Genomic DNA, 12,524 nt, shown 5'->3' on the forward strand with positions numbered 1-12,524 from the left:
GGACTTCAAACCAAAGTACCTTTGCTTGCGCCCCTCTGCATAGTACAACTTTCATACACTCAATATAATTATAGCATTGCAATGGAGTAGTCTACCTGTTGTGATGGAATCGGACTATCTAGAGGCAGTCAAAATGATCAAAGTTGGAGAAGGGAGCAAATCAAAATATGATTTTATTTTTAGAGAGGTCATTAGTCGTATGAGAGAGAGGGAGGGAGGGAGGGAGGGAGAGAGATTCTTGCATTACTCATATCTGTCAGAACTGTAATAGAGCTAATCATTTCATGGCCAACTTTGGCAGGTTGCAACGCCAAACTGCGGTTTGGTTAGGCTCTAGTACAGATGAAGTCCTGGATGTTGCTGGACAAGATTGCAACCCTTAAAGTTTGAATAACGCGAGAACTTATTCGCAAAATAATAATACTCCCTCCTTCCATCTATATAGGGCCTAATGCATTTTTCAAGACCGCCTTTGACTATTGATAAAATTAATACTACATGACATGCACAATGTGAAAAATATATCATTGAAAGCTCCTTTCACATACGAATTTGATGACGTGCTTTGTGTAAGTTGCATGTCATATATTATTGCTCTAACATTTGGTCAAAGTTAGCCTCGAAAAACACATTAGGCCCTATATAGATGGAAGGAGGGAGTAATATAATTCTTGGATTCACTAAAACTTATATATTACAGTATAAAGATTGATGTAGACACCATCTTCAAAAGTTTGAGGTGGGGTCACAATTGATACCGAAATATTCATTAGGACTACATTCCCCAAATATAACTCAATAAACAGTTAGCCCTCTCAATTACTTTGTCATGAATCACCAGAAAAATAATAGAATTATCTACGATATGTACTCTCAGCGTCTCCACTACATCAACCTACAACAACAATTGTTTTGCTGCAATCTCAACTCTACTTTGGGCATGTTCAATAGCATGACATCGGTTGTATGTAGAAATTTAGATGAGGTGGATGAAAGAGAAAGAGGGTTTCTTCATAATTGAAAACAATCGATGGACATCTTACAAATAGTGGTTTTGTTCTTGTATGGATGGTGCATGTAGTTCGCACTCTACACATAGTCAAGGCTAAAGATAGACTAGTTATAGACATATCGTTGTACGTGTTGTCGAAGGTGGTGTCTATGCATGATATGTATTGGTAGTACAAACTTGCCTAAGAACAACTTTAGCAGAGATGTCGTAATGAGCCAATCATCATCATAACTGTCAGTATATGATGCTAAATAAATATGACATTCTAGCATAGTCGTCATACTTTTAGAATCATTATCCTTTATATCTGACCTCCGAACCTTCATATTTAAACTTTTGAAGCTCACTATATATGAAAGCTGCGCGTGGCACGAAGAGAACTTCACATAATTCCTTTATGTGGGGATGACACACAGATTGGGGGAAAAGATGTCTCATTGTCGAATGAGTCATGTGGTATGAAGGCAGCCAATATGATTAACGATCAATTATGATGTACTACTAGTAAATATTGATGGAACAAAAAATTGATGTATTTTAGACCAAAATTAGTAATTTCAGACTTTTCCAAAACGTGAAATACGGCAGAAACGCGGACGCAAACACCAGACCCATTCTTAAGTACAAGCCAGTGGTGGTGTCCGGTCGAATAGAAAAATAGAATCAGACTCAAGTTCGATCTCTCTCAAGCAAGGTTTGGTATCGGTATCGGTGCGCTTTGCCCGTACTAGGTCTTGAAACTTAGAATCCAAAATCTTCCCCGCCACCACGCTTATGCAGCCGTCTTTATGATTGTCAATTCAGACAAGAAACTATCAAAGATCACCCATAAGGGCTTGTTCGGTTAATCCCTCCCACAAGGGGATTGGAGAGGATTGGAGGGGATTGAGGTGGATTTTGACTTGTGGGGGATTTAATCCGTCTCAATCCCCTCCAAACCCCTTCAAATCTGAAGGAACCGAACAAGGCCTAAGGGGGATTTCAATCGAAATCCCAAAACAGGATATTAGTTCTTTCTTAGAAATTAATTGTTCGATGTCTGCTCGTTCTCCCCTCTTCAACCAGAAACAAGTGGAGGTTTGATCTCTCACCCAAAGCAATTGGGGCTGGTGAAATTCAAGAAAAAAGATATAACGGATAAGGAAGGAGCTAAAGCGGAAACGTCTTCAGATTGAGTCTCAACTATTGGTTGAACGGTGCATTTCCCTTTACGATTTCCACACACTTTCCTGGGCCAGAAATCCACGGTGTTTCCGCGCTCCCGCGAACCTCGGGGGTCCATTCGCAAGAACGGCGCAGCCCACTTTGACCTCGCCGCACCGGCGTGCCGTGCGCAGCAAGAAGATCAGCGGCCGACCGACCACCCATCCGGAGGCAAAGGCGAGCGCACCGCGCACACACGCCTTTTCCCCATTCCCTCGGCCCCGCACCTCCCAGATCCCACCGTCCCCATGGCCTTCTCGCGCCTTCTCCCCTCCCGCCGCCTCCTCTCCGCCCTCCTCCACACCCCGACCCCGATCCCCGCCGCGCGCGCCACCGGCCCCGCCGCCGCGACCACCTCCCCGTTCGCCCACACCCTCCAGCCCGCGCGCTTCTTCTCCGCGACGAGGCGGGCCGGGCCGGGCGCCCCGCGGCAGCGCGCGGCGGACATCGGCGCGCGGGCGCGGCAGCTGCAGAGCCGGCGCCTCTGGACCTACGCGCTCACCTTCGGCTGCGCGGCCGGGTTCGTGGTCACCGTGCTCGCCACGTTCCAGGACCAGCTCGTCTTCTACCTCACCCCCACCGACGCGCTCGCGCGCTTCGCCACCGACCCCTCCAAGACCCGCTGCCGCCTCGGCGGGCTCGTCCTCGAGGGCTCCGTCGCCCACCCCTCCTCCTCCAACTCCGAGATCGAGTTCGTCGTCACCGACCTCGTCACCGATGTCCTCGTCCGCTACGAGGGCGCCCTCCCCGACCTCTTCCGCGAGGGCCACTCCGTCGTCGTCGAGGGGTTCCTCAAGCCACTGACCGACGACCTCCGCCGCGACTGGGCAGGGAGAAAGGTCTCCGATAAGGCGCTGGAGGGCCAGTGCTTCTTGCGCGGCACGGAGGTGCTCGCCAAGCACGACGAGAAGTACATGCCCAAGGAGGTCGGCGAGGCCATCGAGCGCAACAAGAAGCAGATCGAGGCGGATGCGGCCGCCGCCGCCGCCGAGGAGAACGCGGCGGTTGCGGTGGATGGAGCCAAAGCAAACTCGTAAGATTTGCTTTTTTTGCTTTACGCTTTAGATCTCGGGTGCGTGGGATTGAGGCATAGATAGATTTGATTGTCCGAATGCGATGAGTTGGGGAATCTCTGCAGCATGATTCAATTGAAGCTGTTGTAATTGGAGTGGTAATTTTGAGCCCTGAAAAAGGGGATTTTGACCGGGGAAATAATGAAAACTGATTGTGTGATAATCCATTCAACACGATTATACGTATTCATTGGGTAGCAATTGCTATGCTCTTATCAGTGGGTGCTGTAGATTTTTCTAGTGCAGCTACTGGGTTCTTTTGTTGTGATAACTAAGAGACAGACTATTGAATTTTGGTTTTCATAAGCTATTGTTAGATCTCTTGTGTGTTCATTTCATTAGCTTTTCTCTTGATTTGGATCCATTCCCATACGAAATTCAGTTCACCCCGTGCAAATGCCCATGTTGGTGCCCTTACTATCATGAACTTGCAAAATTCCCTTCCAAGGCATTGCTGGTCTGTATCATGAACTTGCGACAGACTGACGGATGGTACAGTTATTATCCTCCATAATATACCTCCTTGTATGACTTGTCTTCCATAATATACCTCCTTGTATGTGCTTAATACTCCCTCCGTCCCGGATGACTTGTCTTCCATTTGTAGATGTATCTAGACACGTTTACAAACCTGACAAATCTAAGACAAGTAATTCGGGATGGAGGTAATAGTTCTCATCCTTACCTGTGAAGTACCACTGTAACTGATTGATGACATTACAGAGAACATCATGGAAGCTTGCCACAATTGTCATTGCTGGATATATAGCATATTTGTATTATATTGCTCAGCTGACTTTCATTTCGTGATAATTCAGTAGGGTGTTTTTTGCCAATGCCTACCTGAAGTATTCAGGGTAACTAGCGAGCAAAAGTTGTATTGTTTTCTCTATTATTATTGGGATACATCAGTAGATTGTACTACTTCTCTATCACAATCCTCGCTAGTACTAGTGCCAAATCGACCTGCTAGATTTTTTTTTACTTTAAACAGAATTATTTACGGTTTGGTTGAGGAAGTGATCTTAATGTTCAATTGAACTGTAAAAACGTCTTATTTTCTTTAAATTGGTGTAAGCTTTATTTTGCAAGCATTTGGAAACCTGGAAACATACAGATAAGCGCGAGAAAGCATCCTGTGGAAACCTGGAAACCCAAACAGGAGCCATCAAATCTGAAATGTGGGCCGCTGACCGAACCCTGCATTTTTTCGTCAATGGGTGTATTTGGTAGCCTACAGCGTTTCCCCCCCCACCCCCCCCCCCCCCAAACCCCCCTCATAAAAAACCAGCCTGGCAGATGAAGATCATATGAAATAATTTGAAAGATGACTTCTGACCATGCGGATCTTTTTTACATCAACATGCAAAAAACTTGATGGACTACGAGAGCTACGTATCCAGGCTTGTCTGAAATTAAATCATTTCAGACAAGCCATATTAGTTTTTTTTAGGTGTAACTAGGGGTTTATTCAAAGTTCAAACAGTTTGGAATACAAATAATGTCCGGGACAGTCCCTAGCCACACATGGCGGCCCATGTCAAGAGTCGGCGTGCCTTATCTAATCTATGAGCCTCACTAATACATTCCCTTGGTTCATGACGAAAGACAACATGCTCAAAATTCCTTCTGCGAATATCTATCTCCTGCATAATTGGCGCATAAACTGCAGCGGTGTCTCGGCTCATATTGGTGATTACTTCGGCACAATCAGAGGCGATTAGCAGTCGCTGAACATGCAAGTCCTGGCCCAAGGCCAAAGCCTCATTGCATGCCCACGCTTCCAAAGTGGCAGGATGAGATAGTCCATCAAACACAACTGCTGATGCTCCAAGGAAAGTTCCATTGCAGTCTCTGCAAACAGATGCCGCTGCACCTTTGTTCCCACTACGAGATAAACCTCCATCCACATTTATTTTCACTTCTGATTCTGCCGGTGGAAGCCAGCTCCGCCGCACCCGGCGCGGCAGCGCTCCTGCGTTTGCTTTCGGTAAAGAAGCAGCGGTGATCTCTAGGTCCTGCAGGTAGCGATTGATGAAACTCATTGTAGTTAAGGGACTCTGAAACTCATTATCATGGATGACTTTCCTCCTAGCCCACCAGATAGACCACATTGTGATTAGCACACGGGCTAGGTCATGTCGAGGTAGTGTGTCAAACAGCCAAAAGAGCCACTGTCTTGCGTCTTCAGATTGATTTGATATCACATGCTCAAGAATTCCTTCATCTCCCAAAGCCCAGACACACCGAGCCATCCGGCAGTTGAGAAGAGAATGCCGCCAAGTATCTTCGGTCGCCGAGCATATCGCGCATACTGGAGATGTAGCCATCTTCCTCTCGTGTCTGGTCGATCCGGTCGGCAGAGAGGTGTGGGCCAAACGCCACACAAAAACCCGGACCTTTGATGGCACTTCTGTTTTCCACAATCTTGACCAGTTATTCTTCGTCGCCGTTTGGTTCGAGTTGCTTGTTCGATTTTCCAACCAGTCTTCTCGCTGAAATTTAATGCCGGAGATCATTCTGTAAGTAGAACGTACTGAGAATATGCCCCGGCGATCATAGTGCCACGCCCATAAATCTTCATGCACTCGTGTACTAAGGGGAATATTCAGAATGACATCTATATCTGGTGCAATGAAGTGATCTTCTAATACTTGCCTATTCCATGTCCTGGTTGACTGATTAATAAGGTCAGACACCAACAGGGGCGGATTAGCTGATCGAGAGCAGATCGGTCTCAGCTTGAAATCCCTCGGTAGCCAGTTGTGCTGCCAAATTTGTGTGTCCTCTCCCGTACCTATACGCTTAATCAAGCCCAGAGACAAAACTTCTCTTCCTTCCCTGATTGAGCGCCACACCTGAGATGGGTTTGACCCAAGTGGCGCATCCAAGAACTCTCCCTCCGGGAAGTACCTTGATTTCAAGACACGGGCACTCAATGAACTCGGATCTTGTAATATCCTCCAAGCTTGTCTAGCTAATAAAGCTAAGTTAAAGAGCTCAATATCGCGGAAACCCATTCCACCCATGTACTTTGGCTTTGTCATAGTGCTCCAGGAGACCCATGCTGCCTTCCTTTCACCCCTCTTACTCCCCCACCAGAATTTCCTCAGAAGCCCATTGATATGGTTGCAAAGCCCACGAGGCAGCTTGAAACATGACATCGAATATGTTGGTATTGATTGGGCAACTGATTTAATTAAGACCTCCTTTCCTCCTGCAGAGAGGCACTTCTCCATCCACCCTTGCACATGTTTCCAAATCCTATCCTTCAAATATCGAAAGCATCCCTCCTTGGATTTACCAACATCGGTTGGAAGACCCAAGTATTTCTCCGAAAGAGATTCGGTATGAACTGCTAGAGTCTCCTTGATTTCACCTCTCAAACTGTCCGGAACTCCCTTACTAAAGTAAATGGAGCTCTTGTCAGCATTGATTTTCTGGCCGGAGGCGTTGCAATAAACCTGCAGCAAGTCACTGACTCTCCTTGCTTCGTCATTTGATGCCTCAAAAAACAGCAAACTGTCGTCTGCAAACAGAAGATGATTGACCTCCGGGGCCGTCGGTGCCACCTTGATACCGCGGATGCCATTTTTCAGCAAACAAGATAGACCCTTTGCTGCAATAATGAACAAATAGGGGGATATTGGATCCCCTTGCCTAACTCCACAAGAAGGCCTGAAATCATCCAGCACACCTCCATTAAAAAGCACCGAAAAGGACACCGACGATACGCACCTCATAATAGTATCAATGAATCTCGGGCCAATACCCAACTTCGTCATGACCGCCTTCAAGTATGGCCATTCCACTCGATCATATGCTTTCATCATATCCAGTTTTAACGCACAAAACCGATTGCTCTTTACTCTTTTCGTTTTCATATAGTGTAAACTCTCGTAGGCAGTTATAAAATTATCCATGATGAGACGTCCAGGAATGAACGCTGACTGCTCTTCTGAAATCACCTCTGGAAGAATCATTTTCAGCCTATTGGCTAAGACCTTTGATGCAATCTTGTAGATTACGTTACAAAGGCTTATTGGCCGAAATTGTCCTAAGATTTTTGGACTAGCAACTTTCGGAATCATAACAATGAACGTACGATTGATATCCTCCAGTGAGTCAACTCCATCGAGCACTCTTATGATCATCCCCGTAATCTCTTCTCCACATAAATCCCAATGCCTCTGGAAGAAGTGCGCCGGGAATCCATCAGGTCCCAGAGCTTTGGTTGGAAACATTTGGAATAGCGCTTCTTTGACCTCCTCTTTGCTATACGGCTTATTAGGCGTGCATTCATCGCAGCATCTACCCTTGATGGTATATGGGAGAGCACTTCCTCCATACCAATTGTACCTTCCGAGGTATAGAGATTAGAGTAAAACTCAGTAGCCATGCGTGCCAGCTCCTCCGGATCAGTACTGATTGTACCATCATTTTTTTGCAACTGAGTTATCTTGTTTTTTGCCCTGCGGGCACTTGCCTTTTTCTGAAAAAATTCAGTATTCTTATCCCCTTCAGTGAGCCACTTTATTCGTGATCTCTGCCTCATCATGATCTCCTCCGCCAGAGAAACTTCAATCATACGATCTTGGACTCGCTTCTCCTCCTCACTTGGGCCCACCCGACCCGGTACTGCCCGTAGGGTAGCTAGCTGATGTCGCAACGAACGAAGCTCCTGCCGGACTGATCCAAAAGACCTGCGTCCCCACTGAGCTAGCGCTACAGAAACTGAACTGAGCTTGGCAGCTAGGTCCGAAACTGAAAGAGAAGGTTGATTACGGTTCCAGGCTTCCTCCACTACTTGATGAAAATCTTCCTTTGTTTCCCACATACACTCATATCGGAAGGGTTTTTTAGAGCGTGCCTCATACTTGTTGTCTCCAGCTCTGTATTAAGCAAAATGGGGCAATGATCTGACTTGGCTGCGGTTAGATGCTCAAGAGATGCAAAAGGGAACAGTGCCGACCAACTGGGACTAGCCAGCGCACGATCCAGTCGCACCCTACAGAACTCGCCTCCTCTGACTCTCTTTCCCACGTCCAATCAAGGCCTTTGTAGCCTAAGTCAGCAAGCTCACACACATCCACTGCCTCTCTGAAGCCTGCGATCTGACCACTGTCTCGAGTACTAGCACCCATGTGCTCCTCCGGACGCAACACCTCGTTGAAGTCTCCAATGCACACCCAAGGAAGTGTACTTTCCCCTCGTAATCTCTTCATCGTCTCCCATGTGTTATGCCTCAGACTTCTGTTGGCTTCACCATAAAAGCATGATAAACGCCAATCGTCAGCACCTGGTTGTGACATCCAAGCATCTATGTGATACTGCGAAAAGTTCTTTATTGCAAGATTAACATGATCTTTCCAAAAAATACATAAACCACCACTACGCCCGTTACTTGGAACTGCAAAGCAACTTGAAAAACCTAATGAAACAGCCAATCCCTCCACTCGGGCCTTCACAAGTTGAGTTTCAACAATGCAAAGGATCGACGACGCACACGCCTCCACGAGATCGCGGAGCTCCCTAACTGTCGCGGGGTCGCCAATTCCGCGACAGTTCCAGCACAATGTCTTCATCAGGCCCGGCGGCCCTCCTCGAGGGAGGCCGCCTCTCTTGTTTGATCCACTAAAGCACCTTCTTCTCCATCCTGACGTCTTCTCTTTACTATTGGGTCCTTCTCCGGGGTGGAGATCACAGTACTTGTGCTTGCCACTTGAGATCCCCCTTCGATCATCATAACAGTACCAGCTACCCGTCCGGCCAAATGATTAAGCTATTGCCCCCGGACGTTTAGGGTTCCATCTGCCTCAACCAGCCTCTTCCTCGCACCCCTTTCCCCTAAACCTCCTACACCGTCTCCTAGGCCCTCCACATCCATATGATGCGTTCCAGCTTGCTGCACCCCTGCTCCGGGATCCCCCCTCCCCCTTCCGCCCATTGAGCCTCTCCCTCCTCTACCTCCTCGGTCTCCCCTGCCTGCATCCCAACCTCTTCCCCTACTCCCTCCATCTCCTCTACCTCGGCCTCCTACACCTTGGGTTGTAGGCACTTCAGGCTCCCACAGCAACCACTCACCCCACTCAAAGGAGTTTGGGTCATGAATCCCATCACCACACTCGTCTGCAACATGACCCATCTTACCACACGCAAAGCAAAAGTCCGGTAGCTTCTCATAATAAACATTGTATCTTTTATACTCCTTCAAGGTTGTTGGAACAAAACGGACAAGCGGACTATTGACATCCACATAAACCCTCACTCGGAGGGTACTAGCTAGGTTGATTCTCCCCTCATTCATTATCACGGAGAAAGGTGGATCACCTACTTTAGCTGCTACTTTCTCCGCTAACTCTTTCCTTCTTGTGAGACCATCCGGCAGCCCCTTCACCCTTGCCCATACCGGAATTTTGTTGAGTCTATAACCTTTGTCCGAAAATCCATCATACTCCTGGATCACCACCGGTGCCCTCCTAAACAGCCATGGCCCTCCATCCATAATCCTCCTCCAATCACCTAGACAATGGCATTGCACAAGGAACAGATTGGGTCCCTTGATGTTGAACGTTACCCCTTGAGCCGCCGACCATGCATTACGCATCTGAGACAAGAGCGCAGCGTGGCTAAAAGGTTTCGTAGTATGGACACGGAACAGGGCAAGCCAACGTACATCCTTAATCAGATCATTAACTTCCGCTGAGAAATCTAGCTCTTCCTCCTCCCTTCCATGGAGCTTCATACCTGCAAATTGATCCTCCAAATCAGGTTCAGGGCCATGGTAATCTGCAAACTCCTCTTCCTCTCCTCCAAATTGATTCCGCACGTCCTGCGAACTGTGAACAAATCCATCCCTATTCCTATTCTCATCCGTAACCCCCTCCTTCGCTCCTCCCGGTCCGCTCGGCCTTCCTGCTGTCGCCAAAGCTTCCGCCGCCACGGTCTCTCCCTCCTTACCCCCTTGTACCTGCTGCGTTGGATCTGCCATGCACACGACTGCGCGTGACGGGAGAAGTAGATCTCACCCACGGCTGGGTCAATCCGGTCCTCCGGTGAGATTTTACGTGGACTCCGGTGCGGCGGCGCCGGAGGATAGGTGGAACCCTAGATCGCCCCTAGGAGAAAACTCCTCCGCGCCATACTAGTAATATGTTGTTACTAGTATAATGTCCGTGCGTTGCTACGGGCTTTTTTTTGATTGCTTAAACTTGGTTAATTTTTGGCCCATTCCAATGACATTGTCTGGGACCCTTCTCGATGTGTTCTTTTTAACGTTGACATAATCCATCTCATCTCTCTTAAAATCTGCAAAAATGAAATACACCTATTATATTATCATGTGCAACATGTCTACAAAGAAGAACAATTATTTGTATAAATCTCTTCTAATTCTATCAAATCGAGGTTTTAGTTTGGTAGAACATAGTTACATCAATGGCTTTGTCAATCGACATTCTCAAAGCATCATTCGAAGCCATTGGTTTTTATCTCTGATCTACAAAGGCAAACTATACATATATTAGAAAAGAAGATCATATACAATATATATTCATTGGTCAGCTGCTACATGCAAGCATGTGACCGTTTTAGTCAGGGTGAGTGGCATCATGCTTTTTTGTAGAGTGAGTCACAACCCAATATATTACTTGTTAGTAATTATTCCCTAGAAATAATTTGTTAAGTTTTGTGATATTTTCACTGTGTAAAAAAGTATGCGACGTTTCTCTCATCACAAATAATCGCTTTTTCCTAAAAAATAAAACAATCACTTTTCCTAGAAAAGCAAAGAACCGCTCCTTCTCTTCTTATCTTAAAAAACAATTCACCCTCTCACTCTCTGATCGCATGACACAATGCTCACGCTCACATCTCATTCCCCAGCCCGCTCTGCCCACCACGCCTTCTCACTGTCGCCTCCCCTCGACGCCACATCATTTAGCATGCACCTTGCTCTCATCATCGTGTCCCCTCCTCTTCACGGCAAGGCACACCATCATAGCCCAGGGCGACCACCATGGCGACACAACCTGTTGTTCACCGCAATGCCGCACCTTCTCCGAGTATGGCGGTCACAACCAGGTCCCAAGCTTATGTGTCCATCCTTTTATCTAGTGGACATAAATACTTCAATGGTTCAACATGTATGTGTCCTTGTGGATCCTCATACACATCAACCAGTATTGTCGAACTTTTTTACAACACTATATGCGCCTCCACTACTACTACCACTGCGGGTCTGTTGCTACAGAATAAACTAATAAATATCAATCATTGACAAAAGAATCATTTTAATTGGTATACTACATAAATATTCTTGTAGTAATAATTTTAAGAATTGGCAACAATAGACCAATTTAAAAGCATCCAAATTTAGAATAAACAATCTCAAAAAAGGAAAACTTTGAAATGTGACCATTTTCTAACTTAAAAATTTATCATGATCATATAAGGTTATTAGAGGCTTGTCCCGACCCATTCCGTGAATGCTACAAGACGTGCATTAGGTTTTCACTCAATCCTCCTTCATCAGAAGGACACCCTTCCTATTTTCTCTTCCTGCCCATGCATATCTTTTCACAAACATGCCACAGAAGATTAGCACAAATCTACTTTCTCTCTACTTCAATCTCTACAAGCCAATAGAAATTGTCGTTGCATTATGATGATGGATGATAATGTTTGGATAAATCAATAAGTTTTTTATGTACAAGCATGCTATTCAATTTAAACCTAGTAGAATTGACATTTCTTAGTAATATGTCGATTATTCTGCCGAGTCTTTTGTGCTCCCTCGTATCATGCAACCGATCCGCAACAACACATGGTACTGTCGGGATGCAAATGGTGTACCACCAAAAATGCTTGTGGCAGAGGTGCAACAACACTGTCAAGAAGCGGGACAGTGCCAACCAGGGCCGTACCATGGAAATTAGAGGCCCTGTGCAAATCAAAATTAGGCTCTTTGTGTGGAAGAAAAACAATCATTTTTTGTCAACATTGCAATTTTTCATAAGAAATTACACTAGTTGGAAGCACTAGATTAATGGATCGTGATTGGACATAGATACCTAGGGTTGCTTGGCGTAAAATACTTCCAACAATTTTTACTCTAGTATTAATGCTTCATTTAATACCTTGATTAACAAAAAAATTGGGGGGCCTCCGATGCTGGGGGGCCCTGTTCAGTTGCTCCTGTTGCACATGTGGACATACGGGTCTGGTGCCAACGACGC

General features: G+C 46.3%; 1 protein-coding gene across 1 annotated transcript; it reads left to right on the plus strand.

Moving 5' to 3' along the window:
• Positions 1-2,285: 2,285 nt before the first annotated feature.
• LOC125512707 (cytochrome c-type biogenesis protein CcmE homolog, mitochondrial) lies at positions 2,286-3,489 on the plus strand. The gene has a single exon (XM_048677803.1). It carries the CDS (start codon positions 2,464-2,466, stop codon positions 3,250-3,252), a length of 789 nt encoding a protein of 262 aa, XP_048533760.1. The 5' UTR covers positions 2,286-2,463; the 3' UTR covers positions 3,253-3,489.
• The last annotated feature ends 9,035 nt before the right edge of the window (positions 3,490-12,524 follow it).

The sequence above is a fragment of the Triticum urartu genome, chromosome 1 (genome assembly GCF_003073215.2).
Source record: "Triticum urartu cultivar G1812 chromosome 1, Tu2.1, whole genome shotgun sequence".
Classification (NCBI taxonomy): Eukaryota; Viridiplantae; Streptophyta; class Magnoliopsida; order Poales; family Poaceae; genus Triticum; species Triticum urartu.